This window comes from Mustela nivalis (genome assembly GCF_964662115.1).
Source record: "Mustela nivalis genome assembly, chromosome: 6".
Lineage (NCBI taxonomy): Eukaryota > Metazoa > Chordata > Mammalia > Carnivora > Mustelidae > Mustela > Mustela nivalis.
Window position 1 is genome coordinate 62,061,998 of NC_139025.1, and position 26,216 is coordinate 62,088,213.

The 26,216-nt window shown below is 38.1% G+C and overlaps 1 protein-coding gene and 1 pseudogene across 4 annotated transcripts; one reads left to right on the forward strand and one right to left on the reverse strand.

The window, feature by feature from the left end:
* Positions 1-451: 451 nt before the first annotated feature.
* FAM177A1 (family with sequence similarity 177 member A1) lies at positions 452-24,943 on the reverse strand. Of its 3 annotated transcripts, none has more exons than XM_082737834.1 (6): positions 24,789-24,943; positions 20,027-20,150; positions 14,074-14,247; positions 5,237-5,303; positions 4,100-4,197; positions 452-2,493 (listed from the first exon to the last, which is right to left on the reverse strand). In XM_082737834.1, exons 1-6 carry the CDS (start codon positions 24,800-24,802, stop codon positions 2,287-2,289), a joined length of 684 nt encoding a protein of 227 aa, XP_082593960.1. In that variant the 5' UTR covers positions 24,803-24,943; the 3' UTR covers positions 452-2,286. The 3 variants fall into 3 exon arrangements, with proteins under 3 accessions (XP_082593960.1, XP_082593961.1, XP_082593959.1); XM_082737835.1 differs by lacking the exon at positions 24,789-24,943 and adding an exon at positions 20,248-20,418; XM_082737833.1 differs by lacking the exon at positions 24,789-24,943 and having other exon boundaries at positions 20,027-20,241.
* On the forward strand, positions 5,552-8,370 carry LOC309868089 (glyceraldehyde-3-phosphate dehydrogenase pseudogene; annotated as a pseudogene). The gene is made up of 2 exons: positions 5,552-5,560; positions 6,710-8,370. The product of its transcript is annotated as a glyceraldehyde-3-phosphate dehydrogenase pseudogene (transcript).
* Positions 24,944-26,216: the final 1,273 nt, after the last annotated feature.

A 26,216-nucleotide genomic window follows, 5' to 3' on the forward strand; every position in this document is an offset into this window, starting at 1 on the left:
ATTAAATATTTGAGGGATAGTTTATATGTGGTCATTTAACCTCAAGTCTTCTAAAAGTATTCCCTGTATCATAGATTATAAACTTCCCATTCATTAGAATAGAGCCATTTCATTTCTGGGTTTGGAGATGATACCTCTAAGATATTTCAGTAAAAAGTATTCAAGTTACTCTTTCACTTTAATTAAAATCACTGGTATAAAATAATCTGTCTAGCTTTTTTAACCAGTACCAGGGTCACATTTTATAAAACTCAACCCTATTTTGTTATTAAAGATTTTTGTTAGAGAATTTGGTAATTCAGTGTAAAGGTTCTCAATTATACTGTTGTTTCATTTTTTTTATGAGAAAAAAGATTAGAAGAGGGTAAAATAATCATGAACTATGATTCAGGGGGGAATAGTAATTATAAGAAGGGTCAAAAAGGAAGGAAAAGTAAAAGAGGCTTAAAAATAAGACAAAACCATTTAATCGATTTCTGGGAAATTTTATAGTTTGCGTAAAGTATAAAGATTTAATAAGGCACAGTGAATAACTATATAAACATTACAAACTGGCCACTGTTGGACAATTAAGAGAAAAGTGAAATTTAAGAAACAAAACTTTCATAATCTTCCTTCTACAATCAGAAAGGTTTCTAGGTAAACTTTCAGATCTAGTGCCTCTAGGGAGAAAACATCATTAATAGATATGCATGCCTTCACTGGATAACCCAATAAATACTTGAGTTGGAGGTCCTATCTCGAAGTTAAAAATAAATTAGAGGGAAGAGGTCAGGTTAGCATGTTTTAGAACTTATGGTAAACTATAATTTATGGTGACATTAATTACATGATCTGAAGCTTAATTCTTTACTAAGTTAGAGTTTACAGCCATGACCAAAAAAATTACCATCACATACCATGCATGAAATACCATACCACAGATCCATATAACTGAAAATTCCAAGTGAAAAATTATCTTTCCTAAATCTTTCAGATTTTAGTTGAAGAACTTAGTGTCCAGATGTTCATGTTCACTGATAACAAATTTCTGTAATAGGTCCACTGTACCTTTGTTAGAGGAGTTTCTTTGAAGCTACATTTTATATAAAAATATTTAAGACTGACAGCTTAATGCTGCTTAGAACCACCATTACTCTCTGAAGATCTTAAGTCTGTGAATAGGCTTTTTAGAGCAGCATTTCTGAAATACTCACACATTCTTCCTTACCCACATTTAGTTATAAATCAAAATACAGATTTCTCATAAGATTATGAGCAGATATTTAGGAATATTTTCAAAATTAGTTTCATATTATACTTCAGTAAGTTGCCAGTACCACAGTGGGCTCTAGAGAGCTGACCAAACCTGGGTTAAGCAAACTATCCAGTCTACTGATGTAAACTTCAAAGAAGAGAATGATTGGTGACTTCACTCTGCTACTGTGGCACTTGGTACAATATTAACAGTAGCCCCTGAAGGGTTAAGTCTTCATCTGTCCCTCACCCTACCATCCTCCCTCCAACTACTTGGCCCACAGGAAACACTCAGAGTCCACTGAATCACAAAACCAGGATGCCATGTGGATAATCACTGGATGTTACCACTTGAATACAAATACATTAATAAATACATCCCGTAACTAGTGTTTTTAACGTAATGTTCAAAGCTAGTTATTTAATTTGAATAACTGCTGAAAAAGAATGTAAGATTAAGTAACCTGCATTAAAAAATGGAAACCCATCTTAGAACTCGTGTTCCAAACTCACTCACCTTTTCATAAAATATTCTCAAGGAAAGAAAAATCAAAGTGCTTTTGTCTTGCTCCTTTTATTACACACTCAGTGAACCATCCTTAGTATGAAATTAATGGTTAGATTTATGTAAGATTTATGTAAGACAACATGAGAAAATCTAGGGGGTGGGGAGGAATCCTTATTTCAGTCTGAGACTAGAAAGATCAGCTCCAGTTAGTAATTTAAGTATTTTTTTTCTTACAAACATCAATAACAGACAAGCTTGATAATTTTAACACTTAATTGGCAATTACGGCTCTAGAATGTCCTTAATTTCTTTAAAGAACATTTTAAAGCCAAAGCCCTAATATGACACACAGAAAAAGCGTAGTACAAATGATCAAATTTCAGATCTGGCTTTTGCTAGATAGAGCCTAAGAATGAAGAAACATTTTTCCCTTTCCAGATAATAATTTAAAATATAAATAATTGTATTAAGTCCCACTGAATAAAGAATGTGAAAGTTCCTGGTATTATAAAAACCCTAGAGTTTGAAGTCTGATAGTCATTCTATGGTGGGACAGAGACTGGATTTTGTTTGCTTTCCATAATTACTTCACAGTCTCCCTCCATTTCAAAATTGAGATTGACAAATGAACTGGATGCCACTGTTTCCGGTTGATCCCTCTGGACAATGGAATCAGCCTGCAGTTTATTCTGCTGGTATTGTCTTTCTGATTCTTCAGGCATTCTGTTTTCTTCTTCTTCTTCTTCTTCCTAAAAAGAGGAAATAATCAAGAATAGGTGAAATATAAATGCCTAAAAAGAATAGTATTTGTTCCCCACTTTCAACTGCTTGTGCCTTTTTTAAAAAACTAAAACAATAGTGACATGTGCAATTCAGTCTCATCTAATTAGCCAAGACACACTTCCTTGTCCTGTGTTCCCAAACTGAAATGGGAACTATCATATGTCATTTTAAGGAAAGGGAAGTCATTTTTAAGTATGGTACAGCACTGCTTAGATGGGTCCTGAATTAACTTTGACAGAGGCTATATCTTTCAGATAAATTCTAATCTAAATAAAAAATAGCTAAATACTGCATCACTTCAATTACAGGGTATCAGCCTATTCAGTTGAATGGGGTGGTCCAGTCACCAAATGGTATAACATCGTTAATGTTCCCCAAAGCAGCTAGTATACAGAGAATTTCTAGGTCCAGAACTTCTAAATTCTTGGAGGAAGTGAGTATTGTATTGGTCAATGCTGTATGGGTACTCAGTACAGAGTAGGTAACCAGTCAAGATTAATTTAGAGCTTGCTTGAGAGAACACAAGAAAGAAAGACACTGGGGAGTCTATTACAATAGTCCAGATGAGGTTTGAGGCTCTAAACACGGCTGGAAGTGTTAAAAACACTCATTTGTTCATAAAAGGAGTTTTGAAACCATATAACAAATATAAAGTCAACTGTCTTTTCCAGATGCATGGCCAGCCACTCCCCCAGTTCACTCTGCTCCAGTGATAAAGGATCATTCCTGCCACTTCTCCAAATACACAACTTATCCTCATGCCTCTACATTCTCACTTTAGCTGAATTCCCCTCCCCATTTGCTTGAAGAATAATATAAGATTCTAATATTTATTTTCTGTTCACCAATATACACTGGGTGCTGTTCTAAGCATTTTACATATCAAATCATTTAATCTTTAGAGCCACCCTGAATGAACATGGATGCCACAATTTTACTCATTATAAAGATGAAGAAACTGAGGCTTACAAAAGTTAAGTATCTTGCACCAATGGTTTTCAAAGAAGTGGGGCAGTCAGAATTTAAATTCAAACCCTTTGGTTCTTCAGCCTATGCTCTTAGGAGCTAAACTTTTCTCAAGGCTAAACTCATTTCACCCCAACCCTAAAACCTCACTACATTTGCAGACAAATTGCCTCACTTCTTTGTGCCTTAACACCTGACACTTACACATTCCTAGTATTTGCAATTTTCTGTGCTTCACATCTTCCACTTCTCCTACATCCAGTCTACAGGTTCTAAGTACAGAGACTGTCTTATTTTCTCATTTGAAAACTGTAATAATAATCCAAAGAGAGATGTATGAAGATTAAATAAGATCATATAAGGCACCTCACATAACAGCTAGCCCAATGAAATCCAGCTTAGTCTCATACCAAGATCCTAGGGAAATTTCAGTTTATAAACATATAAATTAAAAATATCTAACTTGATTAATTAGTAACCCTACAATGAAATGCCTACCCTAAGGGAGCTCTCTCTTTTGGGCGGCTAGAGGTTGTGCTCATTACACAATCCATTAAGTCCACAGTAAATCAAACTGAAGCAAAAAAATGTAAAAAGGAGACACACCTCCTTCTTCATCCGGTAATACTCATCAATGGCATATTGGTACTTTGGGGTGCTGATGCCCAAAACAGATGCAATCTTCTCTCCAAGAAAGTCACACACTGAGGATACGAAAGTTAAATGGCAAAAATCAAACACAAAAACGCAAAAGTTAAATGGTTTATATAATTCCATAAACATTTCTTGAGCACGTTCTATGAGTTACAGTCCCTGCCCTCAGGGAGATTATGAACACTCAGTGCATCTCTTCTGTGTATCTTCCTCGATTTCCTCAAGAGGCACTAGTAGCTCCTTCTGGGTTCCTAACAACACTCTGCTCATATCTCCAATTATACATGTATCACCACGTATTATAATTGTCTATTACATGTCTACTTTTTCAAGAAAAAACATAGACTTAGAGACTTGGGACATCCTTAGACTCTAGGGGAGGAACGGCTTGCACTGTAACATTCCCTGAGGGCCTGCCACATGACAGGCACTGTGAAAGGTTAGACTCAAAGGTTAGACTCGAAAGGTCTATCCAGGTCTGAAAGTGAAGATTTTCCTTACACCACACTACCTAGTAATATTCTTGAATGAATTACTATTCAAAATTACCTATAATAAAAAGCAGAAAATGATAGAAGCTATCACAGAGTTGAAACTGAAAATAGAGGAAAGCTTTATAATTTAAAACCTATATTTAAAATTAGCAGGATTAACTCATATGTTGATAGTTCATTTCCTTCAATAATTTAAGTTATAGTTCAACTTAAGATATGACGTATTAATGGAATTAAAAATAAATGAATTGTATAATACAGGCTCTAGAATAGTCAGAGTAAGAACAGTATCAGTACAAAACCATGTAACAAAATAGCAAAATAGTTGCTAACACAGAAGGTCCAGAAACATAAAAATTAATATAAAATAAATTAATAAAGCCATTTTTCAGTTCTCTAAAAAAATCCCCACCATTTGAAAGTGAAGAATGTTTTGAAGTGAAGCACAAGTTAGATTAATATCCAATGCTAGCTAGCTGCTGAGAACAGAGTGATTAACCCCTAATGTTTCTCCTTCACTTTGGAAACACCCCATTTGGTAAAGTTCTTGTTCTTGCAGTGTATTATAGCAGTTATTCAAACAGAAAAGTAATACCTGAGAGGGTTGATGTGGCGGCTCGGAGCATGTAAAACCATAAGTAGGGGCCCCAGGTGAGTTTTGTCTGCAACGAGAAGTCAGGTTAGCAACATTTATACCTAAAACCCATTGGGTATATTTAGGCCAGAATGAAGCAATCAAATATTTGGCTGGCACATAGAATATTCTATAGATAGTACTATAGACTACAATCCAATTAAAAATTTAGAAGCTTTAGAGAGAGCATTCCACAAGGACTTTTTATATTTACCCTATAACTATAATATTTACCCTAAGTCTGTGGAATAACCAAAGAAAGCAGCAGCAACTAAAATGGAGTTGGTATGATTTGACAATCTACAGCCTCTTCTCCTGTCTTGCTACTTTTTTGTCTTCACTGTTCATAAGCACAATATCAGAGAGAGTATGCAATAAATAGAAAGGAACCTTAAGAAATCATACAGTACAACATACTTAAAGTACAGCGAGGAAGTTGAGATTCAGAGAAAGTAAGCAGGATAAGTAAGAGCACATCAAATGAACTTTCAATGATGGGAAAATAAGTGACCAGTAAATGGCAAGGTGAGTATTTTGTTTCTTTAAGGATTAAGAAGGGCCTGGGGTGCTTGGGTGCATCTGCTTTGGGCTCAGGTTATGATCCCAGACTCCTGGGATGAAGTCTCACATCCGGCTCCTTGTTCAGCAGGGAGCCTGCTTCTCCCTCTGCCTCTCCCTGCTACTGCTTGCGCTCACTCTCTCTGACAAATAAATAAATAAAATCTTAAAAAGGATTAAGAAGGGCCTAGACTATATATCCCAAGACAAACTCCGTGTGCATTTAGTAAAGCAGGACAAATGGCAGAAGGTAATCTACACTGCACAACTCCACTATTAATTTTGGTGCTATCTATCATTGCCATAGAACACTTCTGTGAAGATTGCCACACAGACAACAGTTTGCTTCTGTGGATGAAATCAGTAATAAAAGCATGCTTCATTATACTAATATTTCTGTTTACCAAAATAAAGTATAGTATAGAACAATCAATCAAATAATATTATTAATAGTATTATTATTTTAATATTGTTTCCAGGAAGGAGAAAAATGATGAAATTATACATAATATTCTTAGCTAAGATATACATTCATGATTATAAGGTATTAAAACAGAAAACACAAGAATATCTGTAAGACTGGGTAGATGGACTAAAGAGAAAAGGGGGAAACACAATAGTCTTCCCATGAAAAGCAAGTATGCTGACTTCTGTGATAGTATTCTTGAAATGAAACGGAAGTGAGTTAGCTCTTTTATCTCTATCTACATAAGAATGAGTGTCCAAGTAAACAAATACCTTCAACTAAGAAAATACTGTATATTTATGACTCTCTCAATCAAATCCACTGTATCTTCTATATTCAACGCTGGAAGCATCTCTCTTATGTGGGGATAGGGTTATTTTAGGGATTCTGTTTAAGATGTTCTCATCTAGGGCAGGGCAAAGAGGGTCATCATCTCTGCTCCTTCTGCTGACGTTCCCATGTTCATGATGGGTGTGAACCATGAGAAGTATGACAACCCCCTCAAGATTGTCAGCAATGCCTCCTGTACCACCAACTGCTTGGCTTCTTGGGCCAAGGTCATCCATGACAACTTCGGCATTGTGGAGGGACTCATGACCACCATCCATGCCGCCACCACCCAGAAGACCATGGACAGCCCCTCTGGGGTTGTCATGACAGCCGAGGGGCTGCCCAGAACATCATCCCTGCTTCCACTGGTGCGGCCAAGGCTGTAGGCAAGGTCATCCCTGAGGTGAATGGAAAGCTCACTGGCATGGCCTTCTGCATCCCCAACCCCAATATGTTGGTCGTGGATCTGACCTGCCACCTGGAGAAAGCTGCCAAATACGATAACATCAAGAAGGTGGTGAAGCAGGCAACAGACGGCCCCCTCAAGGGCATCCTGGAGTACACTGAGGACAAGGTTGTCTCCTGCGACTTTAACAGTGACACCCATTCTTCCACCGATGCAGGGCCTGGCATTGCTCTCAACAACCACTTTGTCAAGCTCATTTCCTGGTATGACAATGAATTTGGCTAGAGCAACCAGGTGGTGGACCTTACGGTCTACATGGCCTTCAAAGAGTATGAGACCCTTGGACCACCAGCCCCAGCCAGAGCAAGAAGAAGAGAGAGGCCCTCAGCTGCTGGGGAATCCCTGCCCCAATTTATCCCCCAAAACACTGAGAATCTCCCAACCTCCACTGTTTCCATCCCAGAACCCCTGAAGAAGGGGAGGGGCTTGGGGAGCCCTACCTTGTCTTGTACCCTCAATAAAGTATACAGTACCCAGCCAAAAAAAAAGCTCTCATCTTGGTGTTTACCTTACAGTTTTTACAGCAAACAGGACAGTGCAGTAATATAGGGAATGGAACCAGTTTCTGTAACACATGATAATGGCAGGGCCAATAAACGACTTAGAAAAGGATTAAGCAGGCTTTTGAAGGAAAGCATATATTTCTCAGTGGACCAATTCTCCTGGAGTTGTTTCTAGAGAGAACAATTGCTAATATCCATGCAGTGACTACCAGAGAGTCAAACCTGCTCCTGAGCTGAGGAACTGGTTAAGGATCCCTGAATAACATCTATCATTATCACACACAATTACACAGAATGAATGCATGGGGCTCTTTGCTTAGACACTGATCTTACTGAATTGAAAGGACAGATGACTCAAGAGCCTACATTGGAACCTTGACACCACTGCCAGCATCACTACCACGCCACTACCCCAGTAACAAGAGAAATGGATCAGAGCTTGGTCTTCAAGACTTCCAGTTTATGGTGCAAACTTAAGCTGATTCATTTTTTCTCCAAAAACTTAAGTATCTATCCCTACCTGAATAATTGAGTTTCCACCCCTTCCTTAATAAGAACTATTCAGACTTGCTATCTTTTTTTATTTTTTAAACAACTTATTTTTTTTAAAGATTTATTTATTTATTGGGACATCAGGGTGGCTCAGTTGGTTAAGCCACTGCCTTTGGCTCAGGTCATGATCCCAGGGTCCTGGGATCGAGTCCCACATCGGGCTCCTTGCTCAGCAGGAAGCCTGCTTCTCCTGCTGCCTCTGCCTTCCTCTCTGCCTGCTTGTGTGTGCTCTCTCTCTAACAAATAAATAAATAAAATCTTTTTTTTTTAAGATTTTATTTATTTATTTGACAGAGAGAGATCACAAGTAGGCAGAGAGGCAGGCAGAGAGAGAGAAGAGGAAGCAGGCTCCCTGCTGATCAGAGAACCCGATGCAGGGCTTGATCCCAGGACCCTGAGATCATGACCTGAGCTGAAGGCAGAGGCTTTAGCCCACTGAGCCACCCAGGAACCCCTAAACAACTTATTTTTAAATTATAAAAGTAATGCTTATTTTTTGTGGAACACTTAAGAAAATAGAGCAAAGTATAAGGAAAATAAAAGCCACCCATTTTTCTATCACCTGTAGATAATTATCACTAATATTTTAATACATTCTCCATCTTTTCCTAGGCATGTATGTTTTTACAGCCTTGCTGTATTTTCTCTACCCTGCTGTTTTCCCCCATTTATAATACTTGTATTTAACCAAAAGGACTGAAATCAGGACCTCCAAGAGATATTTTCACTTTCTTCTTCACTGTAACATTACTCATAACAGCCAAGAGATAGAAGCAACCTAAACATCCACTGATGAATGAACGGATAAAGAAAATGTGGGAATACATATAATGGAAAATGCAGCCTTAAAAAAAAGAAGGGAACAGCATAGATGAACCTTGAGGACATTATGTTAATAAAATAAGCCAGTCACAGAAAGACAAACAGTGCATGATGGAACATCAATCAGCATTTCTGCTCCTGCCCACAAGCCATCTATTACTGAGACTGTTTCAGGTGAGTGCAGTTGACAAGTGCGGACTCCCTCCTTCTTCTGTCAGCTCCTGTTGATGGAATGGTAGAGCCACTGAGAATCCTAGGGCACTGATAGTCTCTGTTCATGAGGCAGCAAAAAAACCCCAAAAGATCTAAGGCTACTGCTACCCACCTCTACCAGCACTCAGCTCCTAAAGCAGGGCTGTCACTCAGGAATGCAACACTGTACCTACCCCCAACTTCAAAGCTCTGGCTAAGAGATTTTGCCCAGGAGGAAAAGTAAGCCATAAAACAGCTCCTAATCTGTTCTCAAATGAACTGACTTCATTTGCAACAGAGCTGCAACCAAGGCCAAAGGGTGCTCTCAAAATCAGTGGAGATTGTGTTAAGAGGTAATTGAGAGGAAGTTCTTAGATTCCCTGAAGATGCAGGCTAAACTAAAGGCTAGCTAGTTTGTAGCAGAGAACAAGAGGTGGGGAGGAGACAGACTTCACTAAAATAATCCAGCAGTCACTAAACAAAAAAACAAACAAAAAAAACCAAAACACAAAAAAACAAGCAAATAACAAGGGGGTGGGTGTGGAGAAGGTAAGGGCAGTATCGAGAGTTGATGTAATATATTGTCTAAAATGTACAAAAAATTAAGAGACATACAAAGAAACAGAAGTATGCTATACACTGGAAGAAAAGCAGACAATAGAATCTACGCATGAGTCACTAGATGCTGAATTTAAAAGAAAAAAATGTCAAAGCAACATTTATAAGTATGTTCAAAGAACTAAGGAAACCATAATTAAAGAAATAAAGGAAAGTATAACAATGTTGCATTGAATGGAGAATATTAATAAAGAGATAAAAATTATTAATGGAGAGGCACCTGGGTGGCTCAGTTAAGCATCTGACTCTTGATTTTGGATCAGGTTCCTGAGATGGAGAACCCCAGGTTGTAGGGCTCCACTCAGCAGGGAGTCTGTTTCTCTCGCACTTCCTCTCCCTCTAACCCTACCCCCATGCTCACATTCTCTCTCTCCCTAAAACAAATAAATAAATAAATCTTTAAAAAATTATTAACAGATAGAAACTTTGGAGTTAAAAAGTGCAATAAATGAAATGAAAAATTCAGTAGAAGGGGCTTAATAGAACAAAAACACAAAATGAAGGGAACAGACAACTCAACAATAACAGGTGGAGACTTTGATGGCCCATTTTCAATAATAAACAGGAAAACCAGGCAGATCAACAAGGAAACAGAAGACGAGAAAAACATTATAAGCCAACCAGACCTAACAGACACCTACAGAACAACAGAATCTACATTCTCCTCAAGTATAAACAGAACATTCTCCAAGACAGACCACATGCTAGGCCATAAAACAAACTTCAATTTAAAAGGAGAAATAATACAAGTATCTTCTTCAGCCACATGGGGTGAAATTAGAAATCAAGAACAGAGTAATCCGGGTGGCTCAGTTGGTTAAGTGTCCAGCTCAGCTCAGGTCTTGATCTCATCTCAGGGTTATGAGTTCAAGCCCCACACTGGGCTCCACGCTGGGTATGGAGCCTACTAAAAACAAGAAAAACAATCAAGAACAGAAAATATAATGTGAAAACTTAACAAATATATGGGAAGTAAATAACATACTCTTAAATAACCAATAGGTCAAAGAAAATACTTTGAGATGAATGAAAATGAAGGTGTAACATACAAAATTTATGAGATGTAACTAAAGCAGTTCTTAAAGGGAAATTCATAGCTAATTAAAGAAGAAAGATAACTCTCCTTTAATAAAGGAAAGATAACCTTCCACCTTAAGACATGGGAAAAAATAAAGCAAACTAGACCTAAAACAAGCAAAAGGAAGGAAATAAAGACTAGTGTAAAAACTAATGAAATGGAGAAAGAAACAAGAGAAAAAACCAGTGAAATCAAAAGCTGGTTCTTGGAAAAGATCAACAAAATTGGCAAACCTTTTGCTAAAGTAAACTGACCCAAGAGAAAAGAAGGAAAACCCAAATAACTAGAATCAGAAAAGAAAAAACAAAAAGGACTATAAAGGAATACTATGAACAACTACATGACAACAAATTTGACAACATATGAAATAAACAAAACTACCAAAATGGACTTAGAAATGAGACAATTTAGGAATCAAAAAACCATACACAAGGAAAACCCTAAGCAGCTTCACAGGTAAGGTCTACCAAACATTTAAATAAGAATTAATACCAATTCTTCACAAATTCTTCCCAAAGAACCAACCAACAAAAAAACCAAAAGAGGAAGGAACAGTTCCCAACTCATTTTATGAAGCCAGTATTACTCTGGAACCAAAACCAGATAAAGACATCACAAGAAAATTATAGACCTATATTTTTTATGAGTACGGGTGCAAAAATTCCCAATAATTACTAGCAAACTAAATCCAGCAACATATAAAAAGAACTATATACCATGACCAAGTGGGTTTTATCCTAGGAATATAAGGCTAGTTTTGCAGCCAAAAATCAATCAATGTCGCCATTATCAACAGAATAAAGAACAAGGCAGTTCCTCAAATGTTTAAATATAGTTAGCATATGACCTGGCAATTCCACTCATAGGTACATAGCAAAGAGAAATTAAAAACTGTATCTAAAGGGGCGCCTGGGTGGCTCCGTGGTTTGGGCTGCTGCCTTCAGCTCGGGTCATGATCTCAGGGTCCTGGGATTGAGCCCCGCGTTGGGCTCTCTGCTCCGTGGGAAGCCTGCTTCCCTCTCTCTCTCTCTCTCTCTGCCTGCCTCTCTGCCTACTTGTGATCTCTGTCTGTCAAATAAATAAATAAAATCTTTAAAAAAAATAAAAAAAAAATAAAAACTGTATCTAAAATGTTCACACCAGCATTAATCATAGTAGCCAAAAGGTAGAAATAGCCCAAAAGTTCATATACTGACAGATATGGTATCTCAAAAAAAGGAATGAAATTCTGACATATGCTATAACGTGTAGGAACGTTAAAAACATGCTAAATCAAAGAAGGCAGTTACACAAGACCACTTGTTATGTGATTTCATTCTATGAAATGTTCATAATTGGAAAATCTGTAGAAAGAAAGTAGATGGTGATTATTAGGAGTTGGGGAGATGAAGGATAATGTACAATAACTAAAGGGTACTGAGTTTCTTTTTGAGGTGATGTAAATATACTAAAACTGACTGTGGTAATGGTTGTGCACATCTATGAATATACTAAAAGCCACATTACTATAACTTTAAATCGGCGAATTGTATGCTACGTGAACTGTATCTCACTAAAGCTTGTTTAAAAAAATAAATTTTTAGGCACATAGGAAGGACACATTTTCTTCTATGCAATGCTTTTATTTTTTTAATGCTCAAAAATAATAAAATATATTTACTTATTTAATAAATAAATTTTATTTAATAAAATTTATTTATTTAATAAATAAAATTGAAGATTTTATTTATTATTTGAGAGAGAGAGAGTATGTGTGAGAAGAGGAAGAGCAGAGAGAGAGACAAGCAGACCACACTGAGCGTGGAGCCCAATGCAGGGCTTGATCCCACCACCCAGAGATCATGACCTAAGTCAAAACCAAGAGTCAGATGCCCAAATAACTGATCCACCCAGGCACCCCAGTATGCAATGCTTTTGGTATCGCTTTCTATGTAATAGAGAGCAACTACTGAGACAATGATTTTTAAAAATCATACAGACAGATACAAATGTATACTGACAAATAAGAACTAACCCCTTCAAAGTAATTTAAAAGAAAAATACTTATTCCAACAATTCTCCCAGTGCATGAAACACCTCTGTAATATTCTGTATGCATTTGGAAATGCCATCAGAGTATACTGCATGGTCCTTTGAATATATTCTATAGAAGAGACTCTGGATCTAATTTTTTTTAATAACCAAAATCTATCAAAAGCCAAATCTGACAAAATACTAGTAATAACATTTTTAAAATAAAATACAAATTAATAATTCTCTATCCCACTACCCTTCTTTACAGCACTTTACAGTCTGGTAATTATAATATGTACTTATTGCCTGTCTTCCCACTAGCATATAAGAGCAAAAATTTATGTTGCCCGTGGCTGCATCACTAGTGCCCAAAACAGTACCTACTAGAAAGTCAGTAAATACTGATCAACTAAAAACTTCAAAGACTACTTAGAAGGACAACACTCCTTTTAAAGAATGTACAGCTTGTCCTATAATTTTATAGTTACATCATGTATAATTTAGAAATACTTAAATTTAGCTGATAAGGCACATAAAGTTAAGAACCATAGATTCCTATCTTCCAGTCAAAACTTGAGGCAATAATGTAAAAAAGAACTAATGAATCCTAAATTTTAGGTGGAAACTACTATGGCAGCATAATCCTTAATTCAAAGGGACTGAAATCCAAGCACTCTCTTTAGTAAGATAAATCTTAAAGAAACCTAGCCACACTGACAAAGTACTCTGACACCCAAGCTATTTAAGACTACTGAAATGCTGGAATATTTCCACCCATGTGTGTAAAAATACTGTTTTCTATCCAAATCATAATGTATATTTTTATAACCAAAATATAGTTGATTTAAACCTCAAAAGACCCCTTTCATTTGATGTTTAAGGGGTAACAAATCAATTTTAAAAACTACTGACAGTGCCTTCTTAGCACCCTAGGCAGTGTGGGAGTCTCATAAAAAACTATTGACCAGGGGTGCCTGGGTGGCTCAGTGGATTAAGCCTCTGCCTTTGGCTCAGGTCATGATCTCAGGGTCCTGGGATCGAGCCCTGCATCAGGCTCTCTGCTCAGCAAGGAGCCTGCCTCCCCTTCCCACCACTCCCTGCCTCTCTGCCTACTTGTGATCTCTCTCTGACAAATAAATAAATAAAATCTTTAAAAAAAAAAAACCAAAAAACAACTATTGACATGAGCTTCAAACTTACCGGATCAACAGTAGGCAAAACATCTTTCTTCTCCAGGCCATCGACTTCATCTTCATCTGTGCTGTATTCTTCCATGGTTTCACCACTAACAAAGTGGATGACTCTCCTCGGGACTTTCTTCTTCTTTCCTATAACTCCCAGTTCTACATTTTCAAAGCCTCTTTCACTATTCATCTAATGACAATAAATTAAAATAGTAAGTTTCAAATGAGGTTAATTTTCTTTCATATGGCAAAAAAAATTCTTGATTGCTTTATTTGAGGGAATAAAGAAACAGAAACCAATCCTTAATTTTTTTTTTTTTTTAGAAAATAAGACATCATACACACACAGGAATATCAATAACATAAATGTAGAGTTTAATGAATAAAAAAAAGCAAACATCTACATACCTTCTACAGAGGGCAAAAAATAGAATTTAACAAAATAAACTTTTTTGAAGTCAACGGCTAAGAAATCAAGCACCACACTTCAAACAGAGCAATTCCAATGCCTATAATATGCGAAGATACTCTGGACATCAATCGTTTTAAAGAATAATGCTAATTACAGATCAATGCGTAGTATCAAAAGATATCATATAGATGCACATGTACATATATTAAAGACATAAATAAAATACCAGTTCATGGCAAGGAACTTTCCTAAATCTTTGGATCTGGGATTAGCTACTTGTGGAAAAAACAAAACCCATTCGACTTAACTCTGCTTCTCTCCTCTTCTCAAAACAGGAGTTCCAAATTAAAATGCCTTTAAAGGTCGAGTGGCACCAAAAGTGAGGGTAGACTCTGAGGAGAAAGCATCCCCTGTGAAGACATTTAAACTGAAAAAATGTTTTATATCACTGTGCAGTCCAAATAAAACTCACTTGTAGATCAAATCTAGAAAACAACCCACTAAGTGTTCTATCTTTGAACTTTCAAATTTCTTAGTCAATAACACAGAGGTGACAACAGAGTTTTCCTGATAGTAAGAAGATTTGCCTACAGCCACTCAGGGTGGGCCTGATCTTGTCTGATCTTGGAAGCTAAGCAGGGTCATGACTGGTTAGTACTTGGATGGGAGATAGTAAAAACATTTTACAGATTTTAGTGCAATAGTCTATGGAATTCTAATTACAGCCAAATTTCATTCCTAGAGATATACTAACTTTACCTCAAATAAAAACCCATGTTCCCACATCAAGGTAAATGTATATTTTGGGAACGGACAAAGAGCTTTTCACTGTTATATTGCCCCGTTTTAACTTTTCATCTCCTTACTAGAGTACTTCAAAAAGGCACAGTACAATTATGAAGAAAAACCCAGCAAGTGGTTACTCCTAGGGATAGGTACTGAGACAGGGGAGGAGGTACGGGTAAGGGAGTAGTTATTCTTTTTTCTATTTTGTTATTTTTTGTTTTGTTTTGTGAAGAGAGTATGTTCATGTATTACTGATCAAATTTTAAAACTAAACCAAACAAAATGATACAGGACTACAGGACTGCCACAATTAATTGGAGTCCACATTGGTGGGATTTTCTAGGATGGTCCAGAGTTCAAAAATTTTGTCCTCTATAAGGATTCTTACACTTGTGGGTATGACCACACAATTTAAACCCATAAATGGTGTTCAACCAATAAGAAAGAAAGTTCTCTGAACTGCAGTTGCAGAGATATATTGATAAAAACAGAGAGAAAAACTGCAGAATTATACTGATAAAAACAATGGACTAGAACTGCCCAGTTATACAAATATAAGTAACTTCATTTTTGTATTATTTCCTCTTAATCCTTTTAGTTTATTTTTAGAAAATATATATAGCTCTTGGTTCTTCACTTCCCAAAGGTAAGTTTCAGTCATTAGCCAGGATGTGAATACAGGTATATCCAACCTAAAAAACACACGCAGTGGGGCATCTGGGTGGCTCACTTGGTTAAGGAGCTGGCTTTGGCTCAGGTCATGATCCCAGGGTCCTGGGATCAAGTCCCACATCGGGATCCCTGCTCAGCAGAGAGCCTGCTACTCTCTCTTCCTCTGCCTGCCTCTCTGCCTACTTGTGATATCTATCTGTCAAAATAAATAAATAAAAATCTTAAAAAAAAAAAAAAACCACACGCATGGCAACACTTGACCACACATCACTGACAGCAACTATAACTGCTGTATAGCGAACTGAGATCATGAAAATCTTGAGAGCATAGGATATCTATGGGTTAACCTGAAAAAACAAAAGCCACAATTCTCCCTAGCCTGTCTTAAGAGTTCAAACAAATCCCAGCCCTTAATGAAGATCAGCCCATTTATAATATCCATAAACAAAATGAACAACAAACGGTCCACCATGAGGACATCTGGGTGGCTCATTGGGTTAAGCATCTGCCTTCAGGTCAGGTCATGATCCCAGGGTCCTGGGATGGAGTCCCGTATCAGGCTCCTTGTTCAGTGGGGAACTTCTCCCTCTACCTGCCTATTCTCCTTGTTTGTGCTCCCCACATCATCTCTCTGACAAATAAATAAATAAAATATTTAAAAAGAAAAAAAAAAGGTCCACCAAGTTCACCTGGTCCCCAGACATGGCAAGCCATTCCTACCCTATCATTTTTCCCCTTGAAATAAGATTTGATTTATGGTTGTTCTAACAACAATGTTTCCTTCTAAACTACTACTCAGGTCTGTGGATCCATTTACAAGCAAGGGAAGGTCAGAGAAGTTGGGTTAGATCTCCAGTTTTCACACTATCTGGACGGATCTAATGCCAAAGCAACAGTTCCAGTCAGTGAAAAAGCTGAGACCTTTCGGGATACATCACCATGGCCTGCTCCACCCCCATTAAAGTAGAAGCAGCTTCTCACTGTTTGCTCTAGTAATTTCTCATTGGCTGAATTTTTCCTTTCTTAGACAAAGGCAAAGGAGAAGGGCTGTCTCTCATTGGCTCAACTACTTTACCTTCCCTAGACAACTTTAATAAATCAAAACATTCCAGCTGGATCATAACAATTAGTATAAACTTAGCTACTATCTCCATTAACTCTGACTCTTGGCTATATTCTTTCCAAAATATTTTTTTAAACCTACAAAGGTGAAGGCTGAAATATGATTCATAATCTTTTCTTATTTTTTTTTTAAAGATTTTATTTGTCAGATTGAGAGAGAAAGCACACAAGCAGGAGAGGAAGAAGCACTCTCTGCTGAGCAGGGAGCCCAATGTGGGACTTGATCCCTGGTGGGATGTGGCCCATAGGCCATAGTTCCGTCAACACCTCATCTTAAGGAAATGGACTGGCACGTAAAAAATCTGTGAAAGACAATCTATGACATGTGATTCGATCTCTACTTAGGGAATAAAAAAGGGGAAACAGTGAAGGGCAGTAATGATAGCTAAAACCAATCAGAAAATTAATTTGGTGAAAAATTTTCCAACAATTATAAATGAAAGTTATTCTCTGAATTTTGCAAGTGTTTCTTTTTTACAGATAAACAATAAACCTCTTAGTAAGAAAAATTTCAGTGTCAATATTACAAATTCCATTTTAACAAATTTCAAAGATGTGAAAAAAGAATTTCCTAACACCAGGAAATTAATAGATGCACTGTCAATTCACATTTTATCAAATTTTATGGTTAACCACCAGACCATACATCTATTTATCTAGTTCACTGGGGCCTGATTTTTAATGGCAATTATCTTTTTATACACTTTCATAGAACTTCTTTAAAATATGTACTACACACAGATTTCATTCTGTATCACCTTCCCCAACTAGGTAGCTTGCAACATAGCAGTTGGCACAGTGTGTATCCTTCACTGCTACATCCTGTAGTCTATAGTTCTAGTACATCATAAGTTCTTGGTAGCAGAGGTGCTACATAAATGAATAAGTAGTGTACTGAAATTTTAACTTCTTTAATAAGACTGAGGCTCCGATTTTGGTTAAAAGTTTAGTCAAAGAACTTGCCTGATAAAATGTCACAATAGGTAGTGTATGGCTTGGTTTAAGGTGAAATTCTAAATAGAGACCCAAGCTCCTATTTCTAACTCTTTTCCCTACAGGGCACTTGGAATTGCTCAGTTCTGACAAACTGATGAAGGACAACAGGCTCTCCATCCGTCCAAGTCCCCACTTCACTGGTCTCTTTTCTTTTACTGTACTCAAAAGCATGGATCTGGGGTTTCCAGAGATGTTCCTGCTTCAGGAATGTGAATGGGAGCAAAAAGGGAAAGTTAGAAAATAGTTTGTATGGTATGAACCCATTTGTGTTTAACACAAAAGAAGATATTAGATATGCATAAGAAATCCCAGAATGATTACAAGACAAACTTACTTTTGGTGAATGTGAGATACTGCCTAGGGGAGTATTCCTATGACTTTCTACTTTCAGCTCAACGGTCTCCATTAGTGTTTAGATATCTATTACTTTTTCAACCAAATATATGAAAAAAACATAATATCACTAAACCAAAAGGAAGAACCTCTCTTCAAACAATACTTAGCTGATAAATCAATACAGGTATGCTTACTTTGCTATTAGAGCAATTCAAAGCTTGAAGCAGTGGTGAAAACAATTACAGAAACAGAAGGAAAAATCAAATGGAAAATACACCCAGCTTTGTGTCAGCAGCAGGTCTCAACTGAAAATGAAATGTGGCTCTCTAACCAATTTAGTGTTGCCACTGAATTCTTTCCTGCTGGTCACTTTCCTTCTTAAGTAGGAGAAAAACAAGAAATTCCATATAAAAACTACTATGTGAAAAAGTTTTTGTTCATGCAAACTACATCTTATACTACAAAAGTTATACTCACATTCAGGCACTATTCCCTTCCGAATCTGTGGTTGGGGATGGGGGGGGGGGGTCAGTCTTACTGACATTCTGGTGGTTAGTCTCAAAAATAAAGCCACTAAAAAGGCTTCATTTTCACTGAAGGTGGAAAAGATTTCTACATAGAAGCAACTCGAGTTTTTAATGGCCCATACTATATACTCCTGAGTTGGTTTCAGTTAAAGCAATTTCTTCATTAGCTTTATTTGGCCCAAGATTCTAAACTATTACTTTAGACTACCAAATCCAAAACAAAACAAATCTCTAAACCTTACCTAACTCTCTAAACTTAGGCTATCCAACACAGTAACCACTAGCACCATCTGGCTAATGCTCCCTTAAAATGAGAATAGTTCAAACTGAGACGTGCAGTAGGTGTGACACGCATACACACACAGGATTTCCAAGACTTGTACCAAAAGGAGAATGTAAAATACCTCACGGTTAACTTTTCACATTAGTTACGTGCTGAAGTTTTTTGTTATATTAGATTAAACAAAATATTAATAATATGCATTAAAACATCAAAATGTATTTTTTTTTTAATATGGCTACTAGAAAACGTACAATTTACAACGTAGCTCCCATTATGTTTCTGCTGGGCAGCTCCGAGCCTCAGTTACCTCGCGGGTGAAATGGGGATCACGCCCACATCATGCAGAAGTTATTAGGATTAAGTGAAATAAAGCCTGTAAACGCTCAGCACATAGTTGCTATTAGCTAACCAAAGGGCACAAGCCAAGTCAGGCGCTTCCACCCGGAGAGGCTGAGAAGCGTCTGCAGCCGCCGCCACCTGGCTTCCAGATACTCCAAGGACAGCCTTTCGGGGACACGCCTTCCTTCCCTGGCTCGCGGACCGAAGCTGGAATAGCACCCCCGGAAGCCCCGCAGTCTGCGGCGCGGCCAGCGGAGGGGCTGGCGAGGGACGCCCGGCTGTGGGGAGGCGTCCGCCCCTTTCCCCCAAGCCGGTGTCTTTGGGCAGAGGTGGGGCTACAGTGACAAGGAACCCCGAAACGCATCTCCGGCGGGCGGCCTGCTCGGGGGAAGGCCGGGCAGGCCGAGAGAGCAGCGGGCAGACGAGACAGACACGAGACGAGGCTCCCCTAGCCCCAGCCTCCGCACCGCCGCCTCTCTAGGGCGGCCCCACTTACCTGCTGAGCCGATTCCCTGAACGTCGCGGCGGCCGCAGCTCCCGAGGCTGCAACTGCTTCTCCTCCTTCCGCAAGGGTCGCTGGCTCCGGGTCCATCGTCGTCGCCGCCACAGGGCTGCTGGCGCTAGCAAGATAGAACGTCATGGCCGATAAGCCCATTTCCCTTCTCCGCCTCCCCACCCAGGCGCGGACCCTGCCGGCCGTCACCAAGCGGGACTCACCGGCAGCGCCCACCTCGCGCCCAGCCTAGCCACGCCACGGCAGGAGGAGCGGGCCTGCCCAGATGGGTGGGACCGGTCTGAGGGGCGGGGCCTGCGGGCGCCTCGCCCCTCTCTCCGGCTCCTCCGACCGCGGCCTGGGAGGCGCGACGACCGGCTCGCGTGGGGCGGAGCGAGGCGAGCGGCTGCTGCACTGCTTCCGGCCCAGCCCACGTCCGCAGCTCTCCGAGCCGCCGGCTGGCACCGCCGGTGACGTCATGCCTCGTACCTGCACCTGGCTTGGCGATCTGGGCGCAGCCAGCCCCCAGCTGCGTTCTGGGCAGTCCCCACTGTCCCAGACCTTGGTTTTTCTGCACTTAAAAAAGGAAACGGTCCCGTGTGTTTCAAATGCTTGTGAAAATATATTTTAAGATGTAAGGCTCTGCTGCACGTTTATTTTATTTTTTGATTTTGACAGCGAGCGAGAGAGGGAACACAAGCAGGGGGAGTGGAGGGGGAGAAGCACGCATTCCGCTGAGCGGGGAGCCCGATGCGGGCCTCCATCCCAGAAACCTGGGATTATGACCGCCGTCGAAGGCGGGTGCCTAGGGACTGAACCACCCAGGCGTCCCTGCATATTTCATTCCTAACATGGATGACAGTCTAGCTCAAAATACTCTTGAAATAAGAGCCTCAAAGGTAAATTTTGTTTACACTTCTCTGACATGCTTAAGTATAACTGTAGAAAAAAGTGAGATCTGAAGAAGAGGAAAGGGCAGCACCAAGGTTCTATTTTGACAAATATGAAGAATATTTTATGTATCTGCCTGCGCGCGCGGGCGTGTGTGTGTGTGTGTGTGTCAGGGGGGCATACCAGACTTTTAACAATGTTCAACCAAATTAAAGTCATGATTGCAGTGATTACAGCACTACTTAAACTCGTTGGAGCATTTCCAGGTACATGTTCTTTTATTGTGGTTTCAGTATGAAAGTTAAAACACAAGTTATTGTGAATTGTAGGGTTGAAAAATACATTATTTTGGCCACAGGGGCTTTTAATGGAACTTTATATTCCATTTGTATGCCAGGCAAAATTCAGAAATACTCCCCAAAGTTATGGCCTGGTACATGTTTTTCTACATGTCACCAACAGGTCCAGCACCCCTGCAACCTTAAGTATGCCTTTATCTAGTGCAAAAATTATTTTTTTGAAGATTTTATTTATTTATTTGACACAGAGAGAGAGATCACAGGTAGGCAGAGAGACTGGCAGAGAGAGAGGGGAAGCAGCCTCCCCACTGAGCTGAGAGCCTGATGCAAGGCTTGATCCCACGATTCTGAGATCATGACCTAGGCGGAAGGCAGAGGCTTAACCCATTGAGCCACCCAGGCGCCCATCGTGCAAAATTATTTTTTTATTCTCTGCTTAATATTTCTGTACACTTTCTATCCTGCATATAACTTTAACCTAAAAAACAACCCAAAAACCTTAAAAGACAGAAGATTTGAAAACCATGGACATTTTAATAACTGGTTGGAAATTCATAATCCATATTCTGGTAATAAAATCAAGTTAGCTTGTTGCTAATGTAAACAAGTTTTAGTAATATGATCTAATGCTGCCTCGCTGTCCAAAACAGCAAAAATAAACTTGGCAATGAATTGAAAAGGAAAATAAAAGAGCCAATTGTTAAAGAACTTATGATTTGGCTTTCATAAACAAGAACAGTTTACATTACTTGTATTCAAAAGCCCTTTCCTGGGACGCCTGGGTGGCTCAGTTAGTTAAGCAGCTGCCTTCGGCTCGGGTCGTGATCCCGGCGTCCTGGGATCGAGTCCCACATCGGGCTCCTTGCTCTGCAGAGAGCCTGCTTCTCTCTCTGCCTCTGCCTGCCATTCTGTCTGCCTGTGCTTGCTCTCTCTCTCTCTCTCTCTCTGATAAATAAATAAAATCTTTAAAAAAAAAAAAAAAGCAAAAGCCCTTTCCTCTTACTGACATCAACATTATTAAAAATTTGTGGATTGTTTATAAATGCATGATTTTATTTTGCAAATTGACAAATGCCAAGTTATATAGTTTTCAGTGCTGAGGCAGAACTTGTTTTCATAGTTTACAAGTATATTTGTTAGCTTGAAAACTTAAAATGCAAACCATATCCCAACATAAACTATAAGTACTTCCTAAGAAGAGTTACTTTTGACACAAATATTATAATCTATTACAAATCTGGACTGGTAGCAACAGAAAAACATAGAAACCTAATGGTTTTATTTTGGACATTTATATTTTTGTCATTATCTCCAGGCTGTCATAACTCAACTAAAAGTCAACTAAGACTGTCATAACTCAACTAAAAGCAATGTCAAATCTGTCCTTCATTCACCTTGTAGTCTAAGTTGTATTATATCACTATGGCAAAAATACATCCAGGTATTAATATAATTTATCTACTTGAAAACATACTTGTGGTCTAAATTTATCACTTAATGGTATTTACAGATCTAAAAAGGTAAATTTAGATCTACCTGTTTCTCTGAAAGGCTGGGAAAACAAAGCTGACTAAAATTGATAACCAGGCAAGTCTATCAAATAAAAAACAAGATCTTCTTATTGTTTTCACAAAGGTACATATCTATTTTATCTTTCTTTTTAAGCTACGTATCTATTTCAATAGAAAATGTTTTTAAGGTTACCCCATCCCTCAAATAAGGGATCATTGTCAGTGATACATAAGAAAAAATAAGACGGCAAAACTAAAAATGCACTTTAGGTTGATTTTTTTTTGGTAATTTTATTTTTTTCAGAGCTCCAACGTTCATTGTTTACGCACCACACCCAGTGCTCCATGCAATACATGCCCTCCATAATACCCACCACCAGGCTCACCCAACCCCCAAACCCCCTCCCCTCCAAAACCCTGTTTGTTTCTCAGAGTCCACAGTCTCTCATGGTTTATCTCCCCATCCAATTTCCCCCAACTCACTTCTCCTCTCCTTCTCCCAATGTGCTTTAAGTCGACTTTAAGCATAAAGAAATTGTTAAAATAACAGTAGTGGCTCCATTTATTAAGCCCAATACAACAGGTACTGTGCTCAGGATTTTCCTTGTATTACCTCTTCTTCCTAACAGCTCTGTAATAGAGGTCCTATTATAGTTACCAACATTCTACAGATGAGGAAACAAAGGCTCAGAGAGATTAAGAAATTTGCTCATGGACATAGCTGGTAGCTGGCAAAGCAAGGATTCAAACCCAGGAAGTCTGACTACAGAGCCTATACTAAAGACACTCTGCTCCTCTGGGAATGAAAATGTCAGAAATGGTCTATTACGGGCAGAAAATTCCTACACCAAAGGTGAATGTGATATTTGAAAAGATTTGAAGGCAATTATCAAAGTGTGTATTTGTTTTTAAAGTCTATTATGAGAAATAGCCATTTGTAAGTTTTAAAGCCCTGTATTTAAGAAACAAATGAAAATACCAAGTGAACATGTTTTATTTGATGCCATGTGAGTACATTTCTTTTAATTGGAATTTGGTCAGCTTTTTTTGTCATGGGAATGGACTATTGATATTCAACTAGCAGAATTTTTTATATAGCATTAGTCATTAAATATTAGTTTATTTGTACACTATGCCTAAACATAGCAATCTCAGCGTTGAAAGCTAAACATATTAATCTGAAGTCTGAACAGTAGGAGTCTTCTGACAATCATCTAAAAAACTGTAATAAATAAGTATGTATTTGTAATCTATGTAAAATAATTTTTAATTTTTTTTTAAAGATTTTATTTGTCAGAGACAGAGGGAGAGAGAGCGAGCGAGCACAGGCAGACAGAGAGGCAGAGGGAGAAGCAGGCTCTCTGCTGAGCAAGGAGCTCGACGTGGGACTCGATCCCAGGACCCTGGGATCATGACCTCAACCAACTGAGCCACCCAGGCGTCCCAATTTTTAATTTTTTATATTTGTTATAAAATTATAATATATAATATATATTATTTAAAAACATATTTTTTCTTTTATGAGCTATAATAAGGATTGCCACAATTAAGGATGCCTTTCCATGTAATGTATACAATGACTAACACTGATATACAATATATAGAAAACTTAAGGGAGTAAGTCCTAAGTTCTCATTACAAAGAAATTTTTTTTTATGTTGTACCTACATAAGAAGATGGGTGTTAGCTGAACCTGTTATGGTAACCATTTCACAATATATGTAAATCAAGCCATCACGCTGTAACCTTATACAGTGATGTATGTCAATTATTTTTCAAAAAAACTAGAAAAAAAAGTAATTTATCTCACTGTCATATATCATTATTTCAGAGCAAGATCATCCATTGTTTAACGCAGTAAGAAAAAAATTGCAGAAAATCAAGAGACACACATCAACTAAAGGATTTCACACTTCCTGTACTTCCTATGAAATGGAGTGTCAAGATATTTGATAGGTAGTTCTTGAACCACTTGTGCCAGAAATGAAATTTTGGGACCCCCTTAATTGATTCCCCAAAGTCAAAAGTTATGGGCTCATGAATATATCCAATAACAACTCTTACCTCTTTTGGGTCATTGTAGAAGAAATTTCTCTTCTTCAGTTATAAAATCATAAAAAGCAAGCAAGCATGTTTCCCAGCCTATGCAGATAGGCAGACATTTCATGTTCTCCTTACTTGACGCAGAGAGGCAACCATTCTCTGGAAAATGGCTCACAAAACTTGAGCATGTGTTGCTAAAAAATATACCATAGTCACAGGATATTACTCCCTTCCGCTTTCCTTGAAAAGGAAAAGCCTTTACACCCCAGTGTCAGGGGAGTCTCCGGCCTCAGGAAGATTTCCTCAGCTTCAGGCTCATCGAAATTATCCCTGTTACAGGCAGGCACTGCTGTGTAATAATACTTGAGTATTTTGCCATTTAGATCCAACTGCTACCGAGAAATGCATTGTTTTAGGCTGAGAGAACCCTGTAAGCCAAGTGAAGCTAAAAAAATAAATGTTTTTGAAGTGATAATTTCAAATGCATAGAGAAGAGTAATGAGAAAACTGCAGAGTAGCACAGGCATGCCAAACTCAAAAGAACTTGTGTGGCACCGCATGAGTATTATCAAAGGAAATGTGCCATAATTACCAGCTTACAAGGTGTATTTTCCTCTTAAAAGTATCTGAAAATTACCTCATACTAATATACCCATATCACACTAAGAGGTCAGTGAAAATGGCCTAGATTCTTGGGTTAGCAACTACCCAACACTGAGCACTAATACTTACCTACCCCTAAATGCAAGGTGTGGGAAAAAAACCATCACAGTAAAATTTCACATCCCATCTATAACTACTTAACACAACCCACAGACTACAGAACTATCTAGGAGCTAAATTTAAAATTACCCCCCCACAAATGAGATACAAATTCAACATTCCTGTAATTTGTGACTCAAAAGCCAAGAAGATATTAGGTTTTAATGCAATAGATTAATGCTGGGAATATGGCAATTGGATTTTAGAACAGAATTTTTGGAAGATGACAACTCCATTTCAAATCCAGTGAATGCAAGCAATGAACATTATCTAGATTGGAGCTGTGATGATGGATTTCTAGTTTTGGATATAACTTCTAATTATTTCTAGATTTTAAGGAAGATCAAAACTTATGTACATTTTCTTGTTATTTAGCCATGATTTTCACTGACACTTTTATTACAGCTTATCCAAATTCCTTGGTTACTTTTCTCATACAAACTGTAAAATACTTGATTTGATCACATACCCAACATCAAGTTAAAATTCCTTTGCATTTATTTTAAATGCTTTGCTCCATTTTTTTTACTGAAATATTTGTATGTTCTAGAGCTATATGTAAAAAAATACAATTTTATTTTTATATTATGGTTTACTTTTTAAATCCTCTACATTCACTGAAATAAAGCAATAGTATTATATTAATTTTACTGAACAAATATGCATAATGAAAATTTAGTTCTAGTA

Coding starts and splice junctions, on each gene's coding strand:
- FAM177A1 (XM_082737833.1), bottom strand. CDS start 20,185: ATGGGCTTATCGGCCATGACGTTCTATCTTGCTAGCGCCAGCAGCCCT. Junction 5,304..14,073: donor TTTTGCCTACTGTTGATCCG/GTAAGTTTGAAG, acceptor TTCTCGTTGCAG/ACAAAACTCACCTGGGGCCC. Junction 2,494..4,099: donor ATTACCGGATGAAGAAGGAG/GTGTGTCTCCTT, acceptor TCCTCTTTTTAG/GAAGAAGAAGAAGAAGAAGA.